General features: G+C 43.5%; 3 protein-coding genes across 3 annotated transcripts in view; 1 reads left to right on the top strand and 2 right to left on the bottom strand.

Annotated features, from left to right (window-relative positions):
• The window catches only part of LOC121301195 (neurocan core protein), a 9,578-nt gene extending 3,827 nt beyond the window's left edge, over window positions 1–5,751 (top strand). Inside the window, exons 3-4 of the mRNA XM_041230338.1 lie at window positions 1,825–2,033; window positions 2,259–5,751. Coding sequence (XP_041086272.1) covers window positions 1,825–2,033; window positions 2,259–2,383 — 334 coding nt within the window. The 3' untranslated portion in view covers window positions 2,384–5,751. The remainder of the gene's footprint in view (window positions 1–1,824; window positions 2,034–2,258) is intronic.
• Window positions 5,752–8,751: 3,000 nt separating this feature from the next.
• hapln4 (hyaluronan and proteoglycan link protein 4) lies at window positions 8,752–16,299 on the bottom strand. The gene is made up of 5 exons (XM_041231000.1): window positions 16,159–16,299; window positions 15,023–15,125; window positions 13,714–14,076; window positions 12,356–12,658; window positions 8,752–11,234 (listed from the first exon to the last, which is right to left on the bottom strand). Exons 1-5 carry the CDS (start codon window positions 16,159–16,161, stop codon window positions 10,864–10,866), a joined length of 1,143 nt encoding a protein of 380 aa, XP_041086934.1. The 5' UTR covers window positions 16,162–16,299; the 3' UTR covers window positions 8,752–10,863.
• A 2,927-nt stretch (window positions 16,300–19,226) lies between these two features.
• LOC121301524 (transmembrane 6 superfamily member 2-like) lies at window positions 19,227–24,890 on the bottom strand. Its single transcript, XM_041231001.1, has 8 exons — window positions 24,772–24,890; window positions 24,367–24,470; window positions 23,815–23,897; window positions 23,405–23,529; window positions 22,834–22,935; window positions 22,347–22,439; window positions 21,789–21,908; window positions 19,227–21,181 (listed from the first exon to the last, which is right to left on the bottom strand). The coding sequence occupies exons 1-8, from the start codon at window positions 24,790–24,792 to the stop codon at window positions 20,972–20,974; spliced, it is 858 nt and encodes a 285-aa protein (XP_041086935.1). The 5' UTR covers window positions 24,793–24,890; the 3' UTR covers window positions 19,227–20,971.
• Between the last annotated feature and the right edge of the window lie 110 nt (window positions 24,891–25,000).

The following is a 25,000-nucleotide window of genomic DNA, read 5'->3' as shown; positions in this document are numbered from 1 at the left end:
CTTCTTTTAAACATATATACTGGCAACCCTATTTCTGTACTGTTCTTCAACTATGCTTAACAAGACCTTGCTAAGGAAGAGGGTTTATTACCTTCACTCCAAACCTCGGCTTAGAAAACACCCTGAATGGACACACAGCTTTTTTTGCACACAGTACAGTAAGTGCCTCAGACGGGTGTCCTCCAGTCCAGCCTCCCTGAAGTCCAGCTGGCCCAGCTGTCTCCCTGACCTGCAGAGCACAGCCTGTTAACCTGCTCCACGGCACCTGCCACTGTCTCTGAAATCACAGCCAGGAATTCAAACGCTCCCCTAGCCCAGGGATTAGGAGGATTTTCACTGCTGTTGGTGGCTGCAAGCTGATTGCCAATTTGCATCTCTGAGAGGAGACCAGGAGAGGACGGGGGACGGGGGACGGGGGGGGGGCGCTCTTTCTATTGTCTGTTTCATGTTTAGCTTCACTGCTGTGTAAAAGCCCTGGCATGCTGCCTAACTGCAGCTGCTGCTGAATTAATGCAAACAGCATCCATGGCAAAGCAACCCAGACTTAACATTGCTTCTGTTTTGAGGAAGGCGCAACCTTGAGATGGGGTTAAAGATAATGTTTTTTGGTGTTTTTTTTTTTTTTTGCGATAGAAGTGTCTGTTAGAAAAGGAGATGCTGAAAAACCTCAAGCTCTACATTATTTCCACCTGACCAACAGTAAAACCAGGCAGCTTCGCCAAGTCTCAAGGACAAAGAGACAAGCATCATTTTTATTGTCAAATATCAACTGGCATAAATTACATTTTTTCACCCGACTAAAATTGGATTCCTCTGTGACTACATGCTTCCGTAGTTAGGCATCCGTTTTGGCTTTCCAGTTTGTTTACATATCCAAAGATCTTTCCGTGGCAAGCACTCTAATTCCCTCCCTTTCTCCAAGTCACGCTGTAAAGCAAAGAGACACGCTTCTGTTGCAACCTGCAGCAGCAGGGGGTCATATGTGTCATTTGCCAGCTCCGCTGTGGGTCAAAGAAAAACAAACAGAAAAACTAAGAGGGAAAAAGGGGAGGGGGTGCAGAGACAGTGCTGCAAGGCTGTATAAGAGATCCCATCTGGAACTAAGCTTCTCGAAGCAGGAGGATCAGCGCAATAATTCTCTGAATCCTCATCTATCTTCCTCTGAATTCAGCTTCTCAGAACGATAACCCAAGATGCTCTCTTTTCAGGATTAATTTGTTTGCAAATGTTGCGTGAAATCCTGCTCATGGAGTTAATGGCATGCAGCCCTGCTCCGTGGCTGGATGAAGATAGATGCTAATGACGATCGTATCGAGAGGGATGTTCTATATTTGGGAATTCTGCGAGGGCTCCAGAGGCTGGTCCCTAAGAACAATGTGCCGCTATTTCAATTCATTACAATCCAACCCAGACCTCAGATACTCTGTATCATAAAGTACAGAAATGTCACGTATAATAACAGACAGCCCTGGGTTCTTCTTGCGCCTGACACATGAAGCGAAGTGGCTTTTGTGCTAGCAGCAAGAGTGCCATCTAGGCACTCCCGGAGGTGTTGCATCTAGACATTTACAATGTGAAAGTGTGTGCTGGAATGCCTAACTGGGTCTTTACCAGGGCTGGGTAATTCCATTCCAGGTTTAACGGGGTATAATTAAATAATCCATGAACCAAAATGTATCTTCAGTATTACTGAAATTATATCCCTGTGTTTGTTTGATGTGGGTTAGGAAGTTTCGGTGTGTTTGTTCTGCAGTACAGTAACCCTCCTACTCTCTTTCTGTCTTTCTCTCTCTCTCTCCCTCTCTGTGTCTCTCTCTCTCTCTCTCTGTGTCTCTCTCTCTCTGTCTCAGTGCTGTGCGGGACGCCCCCAGCTGTGGAGAATGCCTTCCTGATTGGTCGGAAGCGAGCGCACTATGACATCCACTCTGTCGTGCGGTACCAGTGTGCCGACGGGTTCCTGCAGCGCCACGTTCCCACCACCAAGTGCCGCAGCAACGGCAAGTGGGACCGGCCCAAAATCATCTGCACTAAATGTGAGGAGCTCGCCTCGTTCCTGATCAGTGCAGAGACAGCGGGACACCCCCCTCCCCCCTCCCCGACTCACACTGACTTCCAAATCTGCAGATTGCATGGCAGATGATTCTACCTCTATATAATTAAGTAAATAAGAAAATATAATTGAATATAGCACATTCTTTTCACTGAACTTTTCGCTCTCCTTTTTCCTTTCTCCCTCTCTCCCTCTCCCTCTCCGACAGCGCGGAGAGCCCACCGGTCGCGGCGCCACCACCACAAGTCCCGACGCGAGAGGAGAAAACACAAGAAGCACTCCTCCAGGGGGCACAGGGAGGAAGACAATGACGACAGCCGGAACTACTTCTGAACAAAACAAAAAACAAAACACTGCAGAACGTGAAGGAATTGAACCCTCTGCCCGTGACCCTGAGACTCCCACCATCCCCAACCCCAGAGAGAGTGCCAGGAGACTGAAGGAGCATGATATCCAGCTCCTGCTAGGCCTCAAAGGCCCTCTCTCCTTAACAGGGATTCAAATTAGAATTATGGCAGCACTTTTGTCAGCTTTAAATATGTACCAAAAAAAAGGTGTTTGGACATTTGCAGTAAATTATACAGTATTCACAGTGTTTTGCTATTTTGTACTATTTAAGAAGCTGTTAAGACAGAGGTCATAATTCCAATTGAATCCCAGTCCCTCCCCCCTCACCAGTGTAATTAATCTCCTGGCTTGGTTTTATCCAGGCCGCTTTTCTGAAGTGTTATCATAGCCCCTCAAATAGGGGCTGTTTTTTGTTTATGTGTTTGTTTTATCTCAATTTTTTAAAGGTGATCTTGTTAAGGTTTTAAACCAGGTTCCGCACGTGGGCATTCCGTTGCGTGCTCCAGCAGAAAGCGTTATTTTTTAACGAATTCAACTTTTCGATAAAGTGTTTGTAATAAAAATAGAAGACGTGCTTTGTGTCACTTCGTTTGTAAGAACCGCGCTAGTGTTTAAATGTCGTGTTTGTGTTCGGCCTGCCGCACAGTCCAGCTGAATAAACCCTAATTAACTATGTGAGTACTTTTTTTAAAATGTATTTATTTTTCATCACTGCTTCCCTCATGATTGTGTTGCTGAACTTCAAGAATCCAAGACAGAGGCTGTCGTTGATCCTAAATATTCTTAAAGATACGAAAGTGTGTTAAAAAGTTCAACTCTGCAGTGATAAGGGAGCCCAGAAGTGATTACTACACTAAAGCGAAAGAGAGCTTTTGGTGGGGGGTGGGGGGTATTTAAAACCTTTGCAAGAAAGCCTTTAGATTTTACCAACCACTCAAAATAAGAAAAAAAGGAGAAATTAGGTTTGTAAATGCTCTTATAATAATAATAATAATAATAATAATAATAATAATAATAATAATAATAATAATAATAATAATAATAATAATGCTGTGTGTTGTTTGCTTCCTATGTTCTATGTTTGGTGGCACGTAACTATAAAGGACGCAGTTTGTTTTGCGATTCCCCAAGGTTCATTCTTACACAGAATATTTTTTTCTGATGACCACGAAAAGGGAACACCAGAAAGTCTGGCACAGCAAGACTCATCTCTTGCTGGCATACACAAGAAATTATTCCAACTGTTCTTTTTTTTTTTTTTTACCTACACAGTGAAGTAATGAACGGGGGAGTTGGAGGCTCTAGTTTGTCATGTCTCGTCAGGATTTCTTGAACGAAGTTATGATTCACACACAGGCTCCGCTTCTCAGCTGAATTCGACAGCCTTGACAGAGCCGAGCAGCTAAAGGGGAGTCTACTAATTACTCTTTACATCACCCGCGGATGTGCTAAAAGTGGCGGCAGCTTCCTTGTAGATCAGCCTGCAAGATCTGTAGCAGTCCGCCTCAATTATTCAATCAGAACTTTACAAAATGATTCAAGTGGCCTGGTTACAGGGCGGATTTGAGTAACATATACCCTGCATAAACCCCAGCTGGATTTCCATTGCCAGGGACTCCTCTTGGACTGCATCAACCACTTGGGGAAATCGTGGAGAAAATTGAGGATGATTCCCCAGTACTGTAGAGCAATCTATACAACAGAGCTGTGGTTTATCAGGGTATTGGTTAAACAAATAGACCCCTTAGGGGTACATGGATATGTGTATCCCCACAGTCACTGTGTGCACAATTGTGCCGCGTTCAGTTTCTTGTCTGTGTGTCTTTTTTCAACATAGAGTTCACATAAACTGTTTTTAAAATTCTAAAAATGGCAGCAGCAGAGTTTGTTGTCAAAAATCCATTTTGAATCATTTCAGCTGATAAAGCACTTTCATGCTTGCGTAAATCCGATTTATTTTCCACTTTGTGAAGGCTCCTCAATTATCTAGTCTGAAGCTTAATACTTAATATATGCTGGAGCCTTATTGCCTGGTATTTAGGGCTCTATTCATTCTCATTCCGAGGATTGTTTTTTTTTCCTGAACAGCAGCATGGATACGAAGCCCTGATGTAAATCCATCTTCAGATCCTCCTCCGCGACAACAAGACAACGCTGTTAAGGAGCGCACCTTGGCACCAAAGCCCTGGTTTAACGATAAAGATTTTTCTTGGGAGTCAATTAAATCCCATTAAATTCCTGTCATAGTAACATGCTGCTGCTTTCTGGCACTCTGAAGCCATAGGGGTTTCAGTTTGACACGTTCAGTTTTGACAAATGTCGCGGCTGTTCCCTTCAATGCGGGTCATGGTACATTGCCTGTAGACACATGGCCGTTTTGCTGACCATCATTAAAGTCGTTTTCTCTGCTCCCCCTGCTTGTCGTGGAGTTGAGGCTGCTGTATTATTCGTTTATTTGCTTCTTGTGTAAGCAGCACTGGAACATTTTCGATGGCGTTTGTAAAAAGTCTCATCCCTTTTATAATATTTTTAATGCGCTGTTAATAACGAGTGGTAACGAATTACTTGACAATAGGGGGGGTGACCCCTTTAATGAAACGTGGGAGCCAGCGTTACCTACAAAACTCACAATAGCTTATACTGTGTGTGTCGCTGTATATTACCGTGCGTTTAAAATTTTCATTAAAAAAAAAAAAAAAAAATCTTGACGTGTTTGTTATTTATCCACGAGCTCTTGATATTCATATGTATCAATGTTATGCATTATATTGTTATTGTTGTTATTTATTCTTTACGAAATAATAAAACATCTTAATTGACTCGATTGAAGAGTCCGTATCAGACACGACTTCTACCTTTACATGCAGAAAGTCCTGGTATTTAAAAAAAAAAATGCCCACATTTTCAGCCGTGATAAGAAACGTCAAGCAGGTGCGTTCCAAGTGCCGTTCCAGGGCTCCCTTCTCTTGTCCTAGTTTCCTGTGTGTTTGTGTTGCTCTCTTTACCGTGTAGCTGTTTTGCAGTGTGCTGTGAGATACTCTTGTTTTGAACACTGTGGACCTCTGTATCGTTTCTCTGGTTTTAATTTTTTTTTTTTTTTAACTGTTCCCCGAGTCTGTAACTGCATCCCTTTCTTTTATATAACGAAAAAAAAACAAAAACATTTCTAATCTTTTTAAAGAACATTTGGATTTGTCTGACACTGGATCCACACTGCCTAAATTATGAAGCAGTTTGAAAATGTGTTGTGCTTTTTCATTGTGCATTATTTTGGTTATTGGGGAAATGGGTAAAAAAAAATTAATTAAATGTGCCTGTCCAACTAATCTATTTTTGTCAGTTGACTAATTTTGGCAAATGCAGTGTTTCTTTTTTTAAAGTTTTTTCAAAAAGGCATTCATTAAAAAGTGTATCAGTAAATTATATATATATATTATATATATATATTGCCTATAGAGAGGTATATATATAAACTATTACAGGTTACATATATATATCCAACAGTTATTAAGAAATAACCACGTGTTGGTGCACAAACATGTATTTGTGGTGTGTGTGTGTGTGTGCATGCATTTGTTTGTGCGTTTGTGTGAAAGGAGAGCACATTGTGCCTCTCTGCTATCTCTTAAGCATGAAAGTGCCTATCAGAAAAGGTAGTCACTGCAAGCGCTAACACTCCTCACACAGGTTTCTCGCGTCACTTATGCAACATGGGGCATGGCATGCATATGCTCAGATGCAGCTGGTCCAAAAACTGGCACTGCGGCATGACAGGCTGCTGGTGGCACCGGGGAGGACGCTGTCTCGCAAAATTGGATGAGTCCCGCAAATTGTGCATGTCTGCCCATCTGGCATCTCCTACAGTAGGCCCTTTGCTGTTTCGGCACTGTATCAAATGTTTCCATTTTAAGACACACTCTTATTTGTTTAATATTATATGCCCTACCAGAGCCTGTTTATCTGTTGCCCTGGGATGTGATTATATGTTAATTATATATCTGTTAGGAGGTGAAATATACACAATCACGGGGCCCATTTCTCAGCCTGAAGATTTTTATTTTTCCGCAAGCTTTTCACAGGAAGAGTTAACAGCTGCAGTTTTAGGGCGCCTCTGCCATCGATCGCAGGCAGACACTGAGACTAATCCCTCTTCTCCGCCACCGATCCGGGAGGGAGAAGGTCTTGCTCGGTGGCTAATAGGCTGATTTATTCCACTGCCGTTTTTACACCCTTGGGTCTTCAGGACTTCGATCAAGTGATTTTGCAGTGGTGAGCAGAATCATTTACTCAAACCTCAATACCGGAGACCTAGCCCCCCCTCCCCCTGTTATTGATAATCCTGGATGCTTGGCCCTAGACCTTTGCTGAACTCCCTCACTAGCGCTTGCTGTGATCCCATCTCAGGCCATGGTCAAGCCACACCTGCAGAAATTAGTCAAAGCTCCCAATCGCCTGAATGTTTGGTGGTGGTGATTCCAAGCCCCCGCTCACATTTAGGTACCTACAGTAGGGTCAGGTGTCATTGATCAGAATTATCATACTACAATAAAACCTTGATTCTCCAAACAGCCCCATGGTAACCTGTAATGTCGTGTGCTATGCTCTTCTGAGGAAACGTATTATTCAGCCCTCAATTGCTGGTATTCACTGAACACTGTGCTCTACATTTACAGGGAAAGGGCTTTTTCAGGAGGCATCATGATTGGGAAAGTCATAAACAATTCCACAGTTGTAATCCGATTATCCAAACAATCCCATTATTCCTGCCACCCCACCCCACCCCCCGGTCCCAATTCATTTGGCTTGGGGTAACAGTATTATGGTTTTTTTTTTTTTTTTTTTTAATGGGCTTCTGTAACCATAGGTTACAGCAGCTAACATAGCAGTCTCTGAGATATGACTTCCTTACCTGTCTCCAGTCACTGAAACAATGAAGCAGTTTTAAACGTGTCCTGTCATTGAGAGGCGACCTTCAGGCACAGCGCATCAATACCTATCTGCTGGGGATCTAGGACAACGACATGCTAATGGCTGTAATCATTAAAACATTAACGATGTTTGCCTGCATTGCACAGATGGGAAAGCATGAAGCCTAAATGATATTAAAGGTGTGTGCATGCTTGTGCTTGTCAGTTGCCTCTCAGGGTTGTCTGTCAGCTGGGGTTCATCAATAAGTCTTCAAGTGCCTGAGATAACCTTGTTTTCTGGCTGATGCAGGCTGGAACGCATCACTCACTGAGCACACTGGTAATCTCTAATGCAGCAGCCTCACAGCTCCGGGAGATGCAGGCATGAAAGGCAGTGCTCTTTGTGTGGCTCAGCTGCTGCCGATGAAGAGAGCAGTCCTTCTAAATCACATCAAGCTAATGAAATATCTCCATGAATCTCATCAGGAGTGCACTGGGCCATCCATTATGTACTGGACAAGCTGACTCCTTGTCAGTATCACTGCATGATGGCAGATGTGTGTGTTTTTAATTCCTGTCTTGCAGTTTTAAAAGGTTTGGATTAAATCTGTTTAAAATGACGCCGCTGTGTGATTTCTATACAGGGATTACAATTTGCTGTAAAGCGCAGGGAAACAAATTATCAACCCGCTGCCATGTATTTATTCCACCTTTGATATATATTTGGAAGCTATGAGAATTTTTACAGGACTGAAAAGCTCTGGTTTGTCATGCCTGGGTTTAATTCCCTCAGCTTCAGCCCCTTTATTTCCGACGCAGAGCGTTATCGCTGTAATATGAAACAAAACATGCCAACCTCATGCCTGAGGGTGAGATTAGGTTTAATGCCGGAGGGGGTTAGGCTTAGGGCTGTGCACGTTCAAACTTCAAACAAAGCGTTTATCTTTCGTTTACATCTCTAACCAAAGAACCATCAACACTAAGAGAGAGGGGGGAGGCTGCTGGGCAGATCAAAAGATTTTGAGACACGCTAGCAAGCAAAGCTCCAGTCTGTGTCTTGAATGAGAAAGCCTCACCGTTTATTAAAGGACAGGGAGTAGGAAGGTGTCGTTTCCGGGCCTAGCGTCCTCACTTTCTCCTCATAGCCGGAATCTCCTGGTAACGGTTGTCTTGGCAACCAGGAAAACCAGAGTGCAGAAACAATATTTGCCTCAGTTCAAGTTAGCTGAGCAAAAAGGGCCTTCTCACTTTTTAGAAACTAAAGTTTATTTTTAACTGAAAACTTGTTCTTGTGTTTTATTATTTATTTATTCATTTATTTTAGTTTCCTGTCTAACTGTCCTACATTCAAAACAGATCACATTGTTTGAGATCATAAATTGTTCAAAAAAACAAAATTCATAATAAATAGTGTTGTTTAAATAAAAACACAGTGGACAGGCAAACCATCATTAACGTGTTATTATTATTACATTGCAAGTACATTCAGATGTGCAGAGACCTGCAGAGATTACAATGTAACTGTACAGTCATTACATCATGTGACTCAAGAGGAGACTGCTGTGCAAACATCTGCTACAACAGCGCCCCCTACTGTTGAGACACTTATCACACGCCTCAGCACTAATAAAATACAACAAATGCTGTTAAAATGATGTCACAATGATTCGGTTTTTTAACATTGGTTTCCAATATGATTTGAGAACGATATTCTGGCGTAAGATATGGCTGAAGGACCCCCACCTCTCTCATTGTCTTCCATATTACTGACTTAATTTAAGTGGCCAGTCAGAATGCCAGAATATATTGGTCCTCCCCTATTCAAGTCAGTTGGATTATTAAACTGTAATAATATTATTTTGAATTTATAAATGGCTACTAGTAAGTGACTTGAAAGGTCACATTTTGACGATGGCATACTAATAGTTACATGGTTGCAACTAGAGTTTTTTTTTTGTTTTTTGGGGGCAGCCTTCCAGGCACTGCTTTATCAGAGAGAAAGCAAACCTCGTTGACTTTCCAGTTCGTCTGTATTGTCTATAAACTAAATTCAGGAAGCAAAACAAAAATATAATATTATTGTTATACGGATAACATTGTACATTCAACACATCTGCTCTGATATTAAAGAAATACATAGGACACCTTCAAACTAAAGGAAATGGAGCATGTTTAAATGCTGCATGGTTTGCACAAGCTACTAGAATCTTGGCGCTACACTTCACAGGCTGTTTATTTATGACATCACTGGAATTAAGTCCAGTCAATTCTGATCACAATAATAACGCCTTTCTCAATGGTTAGTATGATGATCAGTACGCTAACGCTATGGCTTCAATGAGTTACATAGAACAGAGGAAGAACACAAGAGGAGATCCACTCCAGCCAGACAATGGCAGGCAGGTGAGACCTGATCACATGGTTCAGGGAAAGGGCATTCTAGAATGAAGGAGGTGCTGCACAGTGGTCTACAGTAACTGTTCTAAATCAGCTACTCTGCCTTTAAATTATTAAATTAGATCTGCTGGTTGAAACAAAGACCTGGACTGGATAGCGGACCAGATGTAAAGAACACTGCTCCAAATCTGATTTGTGGTTTTGTGAGCTATTTATCTGGGATATAGCAAATACATCATCACCCATAAGAATGTTCTTTGATTGGTTCAGAGTTCAGAATAAATGTATCAGGGGCGTGATTACTTGAGCTGCAAGACGCTTGACACTACAATGGTGAGGATCTTCAAACAGCATTTGAATTGCTTGCTGTGCTATTTACCATCATGCTGTGCTTCATCCAGTTGTGCTTTTGGCTTCTGCTCTTCATTATTAAGTTATTATCGTTCTTCTCTAAATCTGCCGCTAACTCTGCTTTGAATTTGTGCTAAAGATCCTAAGTGCTGACACTCTCTACTGCTCAAGCTCGAAGAAGCTCAAAGTGACTGTGCGCACCATCAAATAGCTGAAAGAATAACCCAATTAAAGCCACTTACTATTTAAGATCTCCTCCTCTTATGGAAACTTGACCTTACCATATGGGAATAGTTTAGTATAAAACTATTATTTGACATATTTAAGTCCAGTTTTCAGATTTGATAAGGTGTTGACACCCCGCTAAAATGCCCTCCCCTGTGACGTCACCTCTGCACATGCTGTCAACCCCTATATGTTCACGTGCCACTTTTTGCTGATTCTGCTGTGGGCTTGATATGACCAACACAACTGGCCTTTCTATGCAATAGTGACTTGCTATAGCTCAGAGCATTTTACAGCACACCTGGATTGCATGAGGTCCCTGTTGCTGTAAAATGTTCTATAAAAGAAAAAACCTTCAGAGGTGGCTTAACAAGTATTGGTTGTTCAAATCAATCCATTTTACAGTTTGTTTATAAATAATTGTGCAAGTGCATTTAAAATCACTAAATAATTGTGCAATGTACTGCATACTAGGCAATACAGTGCTTAGCGGTCATAATGTGTGGCAGCGATAAAGAGTTTGTTAATGAAAGCGGCTGTGTATATAAAGGGGCACACAGTCAGAGTGGCCCCTCCTGGCTCCTCTTAGATGTTAGTAGGCCCCGTGCTGGTGACCTGGCTGCGTGTCTTTGCTGATGCGTTGCCGATTATCTCATTGCCACCCGCGTCCTGGTTCTTCCGGTAACAGTAGACCCCGTAGAGGCGGAACTTCCTGTCGGGGAAGCCGAGCATGCGGACCCCCGGCTCTGGCCCCCCGCAGCGCGCCCGCGGGTTCACGATGGGGTAGCGGATACTCCCGTCCTCGAGCCAGCCTGCCTGGCACCGGTCCAGGAGCTGGAGTTTCCAAGCGGCGTAGAGCTGGCCTACCTTGGCCACCGTAGAGCCGTCCAGCTCGCAGGCCTTCACAGCGTCCCCGAATGCCAGCTTCTTGTAGGTCTTCAGAAAGTACACCTCGCCTGGGAGAGACATAGCGAGGGGCGTGAGACCAGGAAGGGAGTCTGCTTAACTGTCTTACATCTGTTCAAAGCCTTTATAAATGCTCAATATCCAGTTAGAACAGTGAGCCCACAGAAAATATATTAAGCATTTACCACAGTTTACCATTTAATGCTTTACCATACCTCTCTGGACTACAATGCTTACCTATGCTTTACCATGCTTTCACTATGCTTTATTACACTATGCTTTTACTGTGGGAAACGTTTAAAGGGCCCAGTCATCTTTGATTATTTCCACAACGCTAAGCAAATTTAATAAGCTCTTTCTAGCTTCAAATGCAGCACTGCAGGCAGCAGGACCAGCAAGCCACACAGCTGAGCGATATTTACTCCTCAGAGCTCAGAGAGATACGAGAGTGTGTTCTACCCAAACAGACGTGCCGGATACAAACCAACACGAAATCGATGGTGGCGTGCCGTACTAGTCTGCTGTGCCGTGTTGATACAGGAAGGATCATAACACAGACATTGATTTTTTTTTCTCTGTCTTTTCTGCATCACTGACCTTTTTTCAAAAGGGAGTTTTTTTCCCTGAATAAATCAGATTACTGAGCTTCTGAATCCCTTTATATTTCAGCCCTTTATCGTTTCTTATGTCAGAATGCTGCACTGGAAAACTTCTGAGTAAATTAGCCTCTTGAGGTATCCAGATGTGTGTGTGTGAGTGTGTGTGTGTGAGTGTGTGTGTGTGCGCGTGTGTGTGGGTGAGTGTATGTGCGTATCAGTATGTGTGTGTGTGCCTTTTTGTTCTATAACTCCTGGTTTAGCCAAGACTGGCAACACCACTTAGCAGGGATCAGAAATGTGGAATTAGCCAGCTTAGATCTAAGTTACTTAAACTTGTGTTGCATTTCATTCACTATACTACTAGACATCTATAAAGTCGTCGAAACGTTTAAAAAAAAAAAAAAGTGAGCTATTGAAAACAGTGAATTAGTAAAGGCACTTAACAAGGACATTTTTACAATGTGCTGTCAATATAGCACATGGAGTGACTTAACCAAGCTAGTGAATGGACTGTGAGCATCACGGCATTAAAATGCATTAGCAGCAGCAGAGAGAGAATGAGCGCTGGTCACCGTTGAGGTTGGAGGTGAAGCAGAACGCGTCGTAGCGCTCGCTGTCTTTGTGGCGGTAGCCGTAGTTGCGCACGCCGGCGGGGGTCCCCTTGCGGCCGCACTCGTCCCGCGGCCGGGAGATGGGGTACTGGACCGAGCCATCCTCCAGCCAGCCCGCATTGCACCAGTCCAGCCCGTCCAGCCAGGCCGCGTGGAGCTGAGGGTACGAAGCCAGGATGGCGTCCTGCTCAGCGCACACCTCTGCGGCCTCGTGGAAATTGAGCTTGTAATGTCCCAGCCGGGAGTGATACGGGAACACCACTCCTGCAAGCACAGGGACAAGGCTACCCTTTCACTTCATGTACACTCGGACAGTTTGGGACAGTTCAGGCTTTTCAACTCACACCCCAATGCATTCTGGTAAGTGCAGTCCTGCTGTGAAAGGTACCCGTGACAGATCAAACGTACCAGAATGCACTGCAATGGGAGTTGAAAAGCCTGAACTGTCCCAAACCCTCCCAGTGCAGATGGAGTCATACGGTAACCCTGACAAGTAAGATTTATAATTAGACAGTTTATAAGTAGTTTGATAACGATACAGACACGTTGGTTGATCTCGGAACACGAGAAACGCAGCTACGACTCAAGATGCAGCCCTGAAGGCACCATGACAACAGGGTTAGAAACTTGCATTAGCCCTGTACCCAGTCCTGGGGTTTCCAAACTGCCATCAATGAAGTTTATTATTTCAATGATTCAGTATCCAGGAGTGTGAGCAGCCATTGTGAAACCCACTGCTCCTTCCCTTACAGCTGCATGAATAACTCCTAACAGTCGCAGGGATTCAAGGACCATCAGCTCAGAGCAGATTTAGCAGGGGCTTGATTGTTCAAACTGCTGGTTCCTGTTGATCTCAATAATGAACCTAAACCAGGGGAGTTCTGAAGCCCAGGACAGCGTGCAAGACCAGTGGATATTTCTTATCCTGTAACAACATTTGCATATAGCCATTCACAGTGATAGAAAGCATTTTTAGATTCATAATACAACAGCCCGTGACAACATGAATATCACACTGTATCACTTTCATAAACGTTATTTAATTGGCTATGTGAATGAGGTCCATCCTTACAAAAGTTTCCCACGGTATTTCTGCCCTGTATTTTTGCAGTTTTCCCATGCTTTTGCCATGGTTACACTATGCATTATCCACAGTTTACCCTGCTTTTTCATGTTTATTAATATGCATTACCGGATCTGCATTCTTTATAATGCTTACCTACGCTTTACCGTGCTTTGTTACATTCTGCTGTGCTTTTACTGTGGGAAACTTTTGTAAGGGCAGCGGCTGGTCAGTGCCAGTGACTCTGCCCCCTGACCTTCCAGGTCGAGGTTGACGAAGCCGGTGTCGTCCTCCATGTCATCGGTGACCTCACACTCGTAGCGGCCGTAGTCCTGCAGAGTCACGTTGTGGATTTGCACGGAGGCGTCCCCCGGCCCCGCACCCTGCAGCGAGACACGCCCACGGTAGGTCCCGAAGGCCCGCTGCTGCCGGCCGAGAGAGACGAACACGTCCTCGAAGACCAGCGCGTCCGTCACCTTGGTCCACTTCACCCGGGTCCGCGCGGGGTTCGTGTGCTCCGGCTCATGGTGGTAGCGACAGGGCAGGGTGATGGAGCCGCCCCGGTGAGTCAGCACCTTCCCTGGGGCAGTCTGCACGATAACTGCCCCGCTTTCATCCTCTGAGGGGAGACAGACAGACACACACACACACACACACAGCCACACACAGAGACAAGAATCAAAAACTTTTTTAAAGGTGCTGTCCACATCTGAAACAAACTTAACAAAAACTAAATTTAAAAAAAAAACAAATGTGAACAATTGAATCCAAAACCACTGCTAAAAATGCATAGAATCTATGATGGAAAACTCAAAAGGATCTTGCAATTTTAAAAGTGTGGTATGATAAGATTTTTCAAGCATGGGTTTATGTCCTCCTCTGTCTGATCATCCTATCACATTTGTATCTTCAGTGCTTTCCGCTGATGGGTCTTCTTGTACACGTGATTTCCACGAGGTCTCTGGAGACACTTTCTGTCTTTAGTGTCACGCTTCCTGTGTGCTTCTCTCTCAACAACACTCCCTCTCACCTTGTTACTGAAACATAGATCAGACAAAGGCTTCTATTCCACAGCCTCCGGCTGCTGGTGTTTACAAGCTTTCAAAAGCTCATAGATTTGCATTAGTAGGCAGGGCCTTGCTTTCTTTTAGAAACACTGTTCCCATCTTAGACGCCGAGCTGCCAAACAAACTTACCCGAACACGGCAGCTCAGTTGTCTGCGAGATACAGCTCTCTGTGCACAGCTCGGGAGCCAGCCTGTGTGAGCTGAATACTGAGCAGAGAGATTGTTATTTCAGAGAAGAGATGCTTATGAATGGGGAACAGCTCGCCCCATTGCAGGCCCGGACAATAGCAGCAAAGCAGAGGGGACAGAGTTCAGCACCACAGGACCTGCGGGATTCGTTCATAGTCAGCGCGCCCTAGCTTGGCACTCATGCTTAAGAGTACAGCAGTAAACAAGTGTAGTTAAGGGAGCATCTATAAATTCCTAGACACCCTTGCAAGGGACTATCAATAAAGTGCATTGACATTACAGGCAGGGTGCCCCATTCGGTTTCCTTACCTAGCACATGGACAATCTTCTTCCGGCCTTTGTCAGTGTCAGGCAGTTGAGACGAAGCAGACAGGAACAGCAGAGCAGAGAGCCAGGCCAAACCGACCCACCCCTGTAATGACACACACAGGGTTGCTTTACGCCATCTGCAGTGCATTTAATTTCTCTGTTTAATACCCTGTTATGTGAGTTTTACCTAATACCCTATTGTTGGTTCTGCTTAGAGTAATGGTGGGGTTTTTTTTCTCCAGAAATTACCCCTAGAGGAGTGTGCAACTGTAAATTCTTCCCCCATCTGCAACTGTGGCAACAGTGGGTTAGCAGAGGTGACAGGACACAACCTTCGTGATCATTTTTATCAATGAGTCATTTCAGAAGCAGACCCAGAGGTTGTAAACGGTCGTTCTTGCTGGAATTGTCAGTAAGCCTGGTAAATAATGCCCCCCCCCCAAAAAAAATCTAAATCAAATATTCTGACCATGCAGAAGATACTAAGAAGATCCCTCCTCTCCCAGTGCAGCTTCCAGGAGTTCACCAACATGCACAAGCAAAGATCATTCCAGGTTCTTATTTGCATTTCTGCATACAGGGACTGGATACTGAAACACCCACCACAGCACCATCAATAGGGTGTAGGGCCCCTAGGAAAGCTGACTATCGCCAGCCCTGTCAGATCTGCTCTTTTGCCAAATTCAAGATTTGTATCGGTTTCATTTAGTAAAATGGCCCTACTGCAGAACAACTATACAGCATATGATCTTACATTATACTGCGTATTGAAATGTTTTTTGGTTATTTTTGTAGCATTTGAGTTTCCTTATCTGAATACAAAACAAACTGGTAAAAATGCTTTGGTAAATCTGACCCATTGTGGTTCTGTCCAGTATCCGTGACCCAAACGGTAAATGAAGCAAGAAATTAAATCTTATGTGCAGTTTTCTTTTTTTTTCCCAGCTGCTGACCTGTGAATCCCTGAGCTTGGATTTCATTATGTAAGGTGCTGCATTATCTAAGGCGATCATTATCACACACAGATACCCAGCACTGATTCATTCAAACCAGAATCATCTCTCAAGGTTAGACAGCATTGCAAGCAAGAAAGGCATGCAGAAAAAGAAGTCTTGCATTACGCCACAGAAACTTACCATAATGCCACCGGGAGGATGGAAAAAAAAAAAAAAAAAAAACGAACAACTTAAAAACTTCTCTGCAGTAGGAGCAGTGTGGCTACAGCACACTGGAGCAAGATCCCAGTCCCTTTTCTCTGCTACCTCGAATTCTCTCTCTCTCTCTCTCTCTCTCTCTCTCTCTCTCTCTCTGTCCTACGCAGTTTTTTTTTTCTCACCTATCCAGTTTCTATTCACTTGCAGTCTTTTTTTTTTTTTTTTTGCAGTGCAGTGCAGTGCAATATGCTGACGGTACACTAGAGCTCTTGCACGCATCCTTTCTCTCGTGATCAGCAAACAATCTAGCGCTTCCAGGGACAGGAAAGAAAACGCGGGTCCACACACAGCCCCTTGCAACAGCACAGCACTTAGCAATACTGTTGCAAAGAAATGTATTCACATAGGCAATTTTTTTTTTACATTTAATTTATAGTGTATTTACTGTTATTTCGAGGGTAGCCAGTCGCCATAAGTGTGCAATTGAAATTTAAATTACAGGCAAAGCTGTGCTCTGCTTACTTTTATCAAGGTTTCATATTTTTTTATATTAGGTCTTTTATTAAGTCCAGTACCGGACTGTGTGTTTTTGACACAGAAAGGGGAGGGGCGCTCGAAGCGGCTCGCCCTCTGTGGCGTTTGTGTTCGTTTATTTTTGTTGTCTCTTGTCCTGCCTTGTCATTTAAAATACTTGCCATTTTTAAGCGATAAAATAAAAGAACGTTGACCTTTATTCAAAATGCGTTTTCTAGAGGTTACAGCCGTGGGGGGGGGGGGGGGGGGGACAACAAAAAAAGAACGTCCTAACTTAAAAATACAAACAGCGTATTTCATTCACTGGCTCTTAGAATATCCTTGGCAGTAGGTGACAGAAGCTTGCAATTTTATGTTATGCTTTTGTCGACGTTACAGTCAGTGTTGTTGGGTGACTGGCAAGGAGCGGGGAATCCGGCATCACGTCTTTCCCATGTGGGTCGGCATACGTGCAACAGCCGGGCTTATCAGAGTAGTAAGTAAAGCAGGCAGGCAAAGGTCAAAAAAACAAAACAAAAAAAAAATACTAAAATTCATATAGATAGTTTTTATATAGCTCAAATGGTAGAGCGCTCGCTTAGCATGCGAGAGGTAGCGGGATCGATGCCCGCATTCTCCAAAGGCTGTTTTATTAAAGGATTGATTCAATTTAATGTGTTTATGTGCACCCTACGATTCAAAATTGCTTTTGTAAAAGTTAAATGTTGATTTAATTAAATGCTGGTGAAAGTTGTAACTGGTGCGGTATTATTAGAAAATGCAGGAGACAATTAAAATGTTCTAGTTTACAACACTCTATCTAACCCCTGAATCTGAAAACAGATGAACTGTCATTACGCACACGTGTCATTATGTTTCATTTTCAGTTTGACCGCATAATGTTCAGTAAGAGGCTGAAGTGAGATCTCAGAGGGCTAATGTGACAATTAACACGTATTGGTTTTTTTTTAATTAAAATCATATTGCATACGTTCATGTGAAAACATGTTAACCAGCCATGTTTAGAGCACCACCTAGCGGGTGATTGTGTTATAGCCTGTCAGTTACTGGAATGCTGGAGATTCAGGCTGCAACTGCAGTACTTAATTATTTTCATGTGCGAATGGGGGAAGGATCTGACTTATATAACGTGTGAGATTGTAGTTTGTCTATTTAAAACTAAAAAATACCGTACTTTATTAAATTGTAAATCAAGGGATTTTCTGAGACTAACTAAATGCTGGTCACACTGGTATTAAGAAAGGTATTCTAGCTTTACTGTAAGGGCTTTTACAAAGAAGCCAGTGTGTCAAAGGCAACGCCTCCCATATATGTGAAAGCAGGCGATTCTCATAAGCAAGCATTGCACTCTAAACTGACCCTTAATGTATTGCTGCTGCTGCCCCCAGACTAATGACGTGGGTTCAGAGTTCTCTGCTTAATTGTGTGTGACTGCACTGGGGTGCACGCTGGCATGAACTTTCCTTGTTCATTAAGAATGATGCTTTCGAGTTCTGACAGCGCATTATCACATAACTTTGCCTGCAATAAAGTACAATGGGATTGCCCTACCTTTCCCTCCTAGATGCGGAGATACTTTGTCATGCATTTGTCTCCTCTCGATTCGACTACTGCAACTCTCTATATGGTGGTCTCGTGGCACGCACCATAAACCAACTGCAGCTAGTTCAGAATACCGCTGCCAGGATCCTTACCAGATGTGAAAAACGTGATCACATCTCCCCCTCCATCTTGCTCAGCTGCACTGGCTACCTGTAAAGTTCAGGATTATGTTCAAAACTCTCCTGCTCACCTACAATGCCCTTCATCACACAGGTCCTGAGTACCTCCTCAACCTGCTGACCCACTATGTCCCGGCTCGCAAGCTGAGGTCCTCCGACTCTGGCCTGCTTGTTATCCCCAAGCAAAAGTGCACCACATTTGGACAACGCTCATTTAGCTTCATGGCTCTGACTCTTTGGAACTCTCTTCCATCCTTGGTGCGTGATGCGCCATAGTTGCTCACTTTAAATCAACTCTCAAGACCCGCCTGTGCTCTTTTGTTTTCATTGCTCTTTAAGCCTAATATCTGCTATTAGCTGCCGTGTTGCTGCTACTATTTCATGTATTATGTTACTATCATGTATTGTGCACTTTCCACTGTATTTAATGTACTTTTTTTATGTATTATGTACTTTCCACTGTATTTAATGTACTTTTTCATGTATTATGTACATTCCACTGTATGTAATGTATTTTATTTATTGATGTATTTTTAAATTTCTTTTTTACTGTATATCATGTATTATGCATTTCAACTATCATGGACTTTCTTGTATTTACTGCACCTTGTAAAGCGCTTTGTGATGGTGTTCCACTATGAAAGGCGCTATATAAAATAAAGATTGACAACAGCCAAAAATGAAATATTTACTACAGAAAGGACCTTAAAGTGACCTTAACATGAGTAAAATTGCACCAGTGCACCTATTGGATTTGATACTAGAAAAATAAGAATGAGGGAATAGACAAAAGAACCATTGGAAATATTTTAATGTTGGGCAAAATTCCCATCTTACAGCCCACTGTCCTTTACCTGTGTTACAGCAGGGTTCTGTGCGTTCTCTGCCAACACTAAAGCAGGTGATTAATACAGCTTGTCTGGCTGTCTCTGCGTGGAGCACAAAGTTAATTTTCAAGGTCTTTGCTGTGGGAATGTCCTGAAAATAAAATCGCTTGAACCCATACTGTGAGGTTCGTTTTCGTGGACATCTGCCAGTGTCTAACGACAGCAGGAGAATTTTTAATGAGAGCCCTCCAACTAGGAGACTGCAAATTCAGAGAATGTGCAATATACTGCATTCACCTCTGTGCTTGCTAGCCTTTCACTGTAATGTCACGTGGATAGACTAGTGTTACTGGGTTCCACCTTAACAGGGTATAAGTAACATGCAGATACACATCCTCTATCACATACATTTGTAACACGTTATTAGTGCCATTAGTTTTAAAAACTGTGACACAGGAGAGGGAGTAGCAAAAGGTATAAAAATGACTACAGCTGCAGGTGTAGCTGTGGATCCCTTTTCTAGACATCTGCCATTATGCATACATTAGGTTTCTATGAAGGTCAAAGACTGCGGTGCAGAGAGATGGGTTTTACGCAGCCACAGATGCTGGGCTGGTTGGGAAGGAACTGGCCTCCTTTTCTAATCACCAGAGGCGAAGTCTTGATTGCATTCTCCAATGGATGAACAGATAAAGAGGAGGAACGCCAGCAGAGGCAAAGGTGCAGCAGCCCAGGCAGTTTTAAATATAGCTTTTAAAGGTTTATCAAGGTTGGGATTTTATTAGGTGCAGCTATCCCACCTGCAGGCACTTCATATTCAACAGCATGCAAATAAAAAATGAAACAATAAAACAAGATCCCTCTAAAACTACACAGACTCTTGGTAAAGAATGGCAAAGACGTAAATCACAGCAAAGCACAGTGCACATTTACCACAGTCAATCTTTAGTATTGCTGTAACTGTGCTCTGCAGAAACGTGCCTCAACAGGCACGTTTGAAGTTTAGGTGTTCACCTTTTTTAGAACAAAGATCCAGTTTTACAAAGACAGGGAATGCACTCCAGCACCTTTACTTTCTAGTGCAAGGGGAGAGGAGATAACACAAGAGGTTATCTTACTGACTTAAGAATATAATCAGTTCTTACAGAGTAGACAAATTATAGACCATTCATGTTTTCCCAGCTTTCACATGGAATTGGCATTTACGCTGAACTGAGATGTTGCACGACCATTCTTGCTTGCCGAGAGGAATGCGATTCCTGCTATTTTGAGATCAATCTTCTTTCCTACTTTTGATAACATTTATAAAAGATAGAACAGCGTTGGATATTTTATTGTGCAATTCTTTCCTGGCGATCTTGAACTCATTTGGGAGAAATTTGTAACTAAGAGTGCTAACTGAATGAAACCATTACACACATGACTTAGCACCAAAACTCCCTACAACAACAACAATAATAATAATAAAAACACATTTTTAAATATATATGGAAAGGTTAAAGCTAATAATGTGATCATCGTTCATAATAACCTGCATCAAGATTAGCAAGCTGTTTGGGTGGCTGAAGTTCTGAATTCCAATACATTTTAAGCTTTAACCAATGAAGACTATGGGGATTGGTGGGCCCCATTTGAGATGCACTGATCTCAGACAATGAATGGCTATGACTTCGAAGTCCAGCCCAGAGAAGCAAGGAGAGGTCCGGTCTGCAGTTATTGGAGCTTCTTGTCTTGGTCTGCCTCTCTGAGGGCCGCAGGGCTCAGGAAGAATTCGGGGTGCATCAGGCAACGCAGGGCCAGGATCTGGGGTCCCACAGCATACAGGAGGTTCATCAGCAGAAAGGGCCACACCGTCTCCTCGGGGACCCGGTATGTGTAGGGGGTCCAGGGGTGCAGGGACCCCCCGATGTGTGTGAACTGAGCCTGTGGGGCGCAAACGACAAGAGGAACAAAGTGAGCCCTATTTTTTGATTGCATGTTATGCTTTCTGAGCTAGAAGACAGATGGGAATAAGACTCCTACTGCACAGCAGTTTCAGTCAGTCCAGACTTTAATACAAGCTTCATTAGCCACAGTGTAAAGGTAACAAGCTCAGGTGTGTCTTACTAAACTATATCATCTATAACCTCCCACTGTAGATAGTAGATAAATGACACTTTCAAAAGTTTCTTTTATTTTTAGGCATCGGAGACAGTTCCATCCAGTGGCTGAATGCTGTACTGCAGCAAAAGAGAAAGTTGCATTCGAATTTCCAGGCTTATAACCTTGATAGACTGGATTGCTTAATGGGGGGAGGGGGTGTACAACAATCTCAAAATGATGAACTGGATGAAGCGAAGATCCTCCTTCGTCACGGTCATCTGATCACGCAGGTCTGTTTCCAAAGCAGCGCCACTCTCACACAGAGTAGAGGTGCTGGCATTAAAGCAGACACAGTCCCCACAGGCAAAGTAAAAAGAAAGACAGTCTTTTTTAAAATGCATTTTATATGGAGCAAGTGAAAGTGAGAATGGTTTTTAGTGTGTGGTACCTGGGCTACAGCTCCTGCGAAGACAAGGGTCCAGTCCAGCATCCAAATGCAACCAGGCTTCAGCAGCCCGTAGACAAAGAGGCAGAGCAGGGGCAGTGCATAGAACAGGTACACCAGCATCTACACAGCAAGCAAGAGAGAGTTTAACACAGACAGCGCACACAGGGTCCACCAAAAACACGGACACAGGACATGAGTATTCACGAGGGGTGTGGTGACTCACTGTCCATCAGTGAATTCTTTCCATTATATATATATATATATATATATATATATATATTATATATATATATATATATATATATATATATATATATATATATATATATATATATATCTCAGATCATACAGAGGTGTTTATTATTTAGAAGACCAAAAGCACACTTTTACTGAGAAGCTAACTCTCAAATCACAGTTTTAAAAGCTCCTATTGCACATCATTAGGCCTCTCCATGCCAGCCACAGCGCCCCATTCACAAACCCTGCAGCGCTCAGATCACAAGGCAATCTAACCATGGCTAAAATAAAAAAAAGCAGCAAACGATCTCCTGCCCTCACCTGGACCTTGGGGTAGGCTACGGGATCTTTCAGGTAGGGCTCGTACTGGTAGAGGTAGTTGAAGCAGGACTCTAAAGGGCACTCGAGGGCCACCTGCAGGGCGAAAGGAGCAACCAGGGTTGGTTGAAAGGAGAGATTCGTAATGAACTGCAAGTGAAGTTGATCCTGGGCACGTCTGTGTAATTGTAATTCTAACATATCGTTGATCGATTACAGTTCAATTACGCATGCATTTGTCATCTGATCATTATTTCAACCTTTCACTTCTGGTGACTCCATTTGTTAAACAGTATTTGTGCCTGTGATTACTGCGAATCAATACAATAAACATGTTGATGGGGGGTAGTTGGTTTACGTTGCTCTAGTGTAATTGTAATTACTGCACAGAAATGTAACTGATTGCAATTAAACCGAACAGCACTGGAACTGGAATTTCAGCACACACTGCTGCTGTGACTGGAATTGAGCCCCGGCTGTCAATACTCACGAATCCTCTGAAGAGGGTGTAGGCGATGGCGGAGAACAGGAACACGAGCAGGAGCAGATCTAGGGGGCGCTGGTGAGGCAGTTTCTGCTGTTCAACAGCAACCTGCGAAACGAAGGAACAAAAGAGTGCCTTTGTAATTATTATTACCATCACTGCTGTAACTGCACGCTCTCCTATTACATTTCAGTACAGCGGAAGAGAATGAAGAAACCGATTTTCATCTTAGCATGCTTCTGTACAGTATAACGCAAACGTCTCAGATTAGCCAAGTCTCATGACTCACCTTAGGTTTGGACACAAACCCATGGGCCATAAATACCGTAACAACCCAATTACATACATCAGATCTTTGGACCTCCACCGCAATTCAGGGTCAGTTTGCTTTTTTGAAGCTCCATTTCAAATGTCCTTTCTTCCTACAATATTATAACAGTATGTACTCCTATCACAGAAGCACACGCTCACACACGATCACACAGCACAGATAAAACTTCTAAGAGACTAAATCAGGTTTCAGCAAGTGTCCTCTTCAGTGTAGTACACTGGCTGGCTGGCAGGAGGCAGTGCTCACCTCGTCAGCAGCTTTGGGCGTCAGGTTCCGGGATTTCTGGGACACTTTCACCCCCGCCCACACCGGCAGGAAGAGGAAGGGGATGTTCAACAGGAAGGCGGGACGGATGTCAGAGCCGTATTTACCTAGAGAGAGAGAGCGAGAGTGAGAGAGAGAGAGAGAGAGACATGATTAGGTTCCAGAACTTTATCGTAAACAATTCACTCAGCCCAAGTAACCAGGCTCTAAAAATCAGGCCCGCAGTGTTGAGGCTGGCTGGAGCAGCCAAGAAAGTGCTTATGGCTTGTGCTTAGCCGCTCTGCTTCTTTTTTTTAAAGCCTACGGCCTTATAACACACAGCCTAGGTGTCTCCCGTCACTTGAAGGGTTCTGTTAACTCCCCCCACCCTGCACCCCACTTGCTCTGCGTACCAACTACGTTCCCAGCCAGGAAGACGATCATACTGAGAAGGATGGAGCCCAGCCAGTAGAGACCGGCGCTGCGGTAGCCCTGTCTGCAGAGAGAAGGGAGAGAGTTAGACTCCACGACGTTGAACAGAGTCAAGCGTTTCAATAGCCTGTTCTCCTGGGGCAAGTGGGAGCGCTGTATTGCAGAGTTCTGACTAAACATGGAAGATCACAAGGCGTACAGTATAACGATGCATGTGAATCGCCTGTATAATGTTTGCATGACTTACAAGGCACTTAATCTAGTTAATTACTTATAGCTGAAGGGGAGTGTTGTCTTTTCCTCTTTACAATATTTTGAAACAACCTTTTCATTTTTACTAATTAAGCAGGTAATGAGTTCAAATAAATAACCGAGATCAGTTGGAATGAAAACCTGCTCTCGTGGACCTGAGCTGACCAATTTGTCAAACGTACATTTCCTCAGTAATTGATGATTTAAGGGTTGCCTACAAAACCTTGTAGATTGTGGCTCTCCTGGTCTGTTGAATGTGCTGACGATGCGGTCGGACCTACCTTTTTGATATCCTCGTCACCATCATGAGGTACAGAGCGTAGTGCACCGTGCCGTCCCAGTAACAGATCATCCTCCCATAAGGAGTGCGCAGGTAGGGCTCTCCCTGACAAGCAAACACACACACAGGCACTATTACAGGCTGGACACATACAGCACAGGGACTGGGAGGCAGCACGGCTCAACGGTGCGAGTCAGGGGACTGGGGAGCAGCGACACCTAGCAATCAGAACCGGAGATCTTTGTAAAATCGCACACTTGGGTTAAAATCAAAACAGCAAAAAAAAAAAAAAAAAAAAATACAGGCCAGTGCGTTTCCTGCCAGAGATTAAAACTAAAATAAAAATCACTGATTTGTATCTGTCGGGGAAATGACTTTTCTAAAAGCAGGGAGTGGAGTTCTGTACCTCCTTGATGTAGAAGTCCATGAAGCCACTGATGACGCCGTCTTGTTCCAGAGAGATGATCAGATCAATGACGCAAGTGAACGAGAAAACAGTGAACACTGCAAGAGAAACACACACACGTGCACGCATAGACAGGAATCCAACATGCAATGGCGTGTTAATAAACCCCTCTCTTAATCCCAAATGGCAAACAGTCCTCCTGCACAGGACCTGCACTTATAACCACCCA

This window comes from Polyodon spathula, chromosome 27, assembly GCF_017654505.1.
Source record: "Polyodon spathula isolate WHYD16114869_AA chromosome 27, ASM1765450v1, whole genome shotgun sequence".
Taxonomy (NCBI): Eukaryota; Metazoa; Chordata; class Actinopteri; order Acipenseriformes; family Polyodontidae; genus Polyodon; species Polyodon spathula.
The sequence above is the reverse complement of the archived record's forward strand: the minus strand, read 5'-3'. Positions and strand labels throughout refer to the sequence as shown.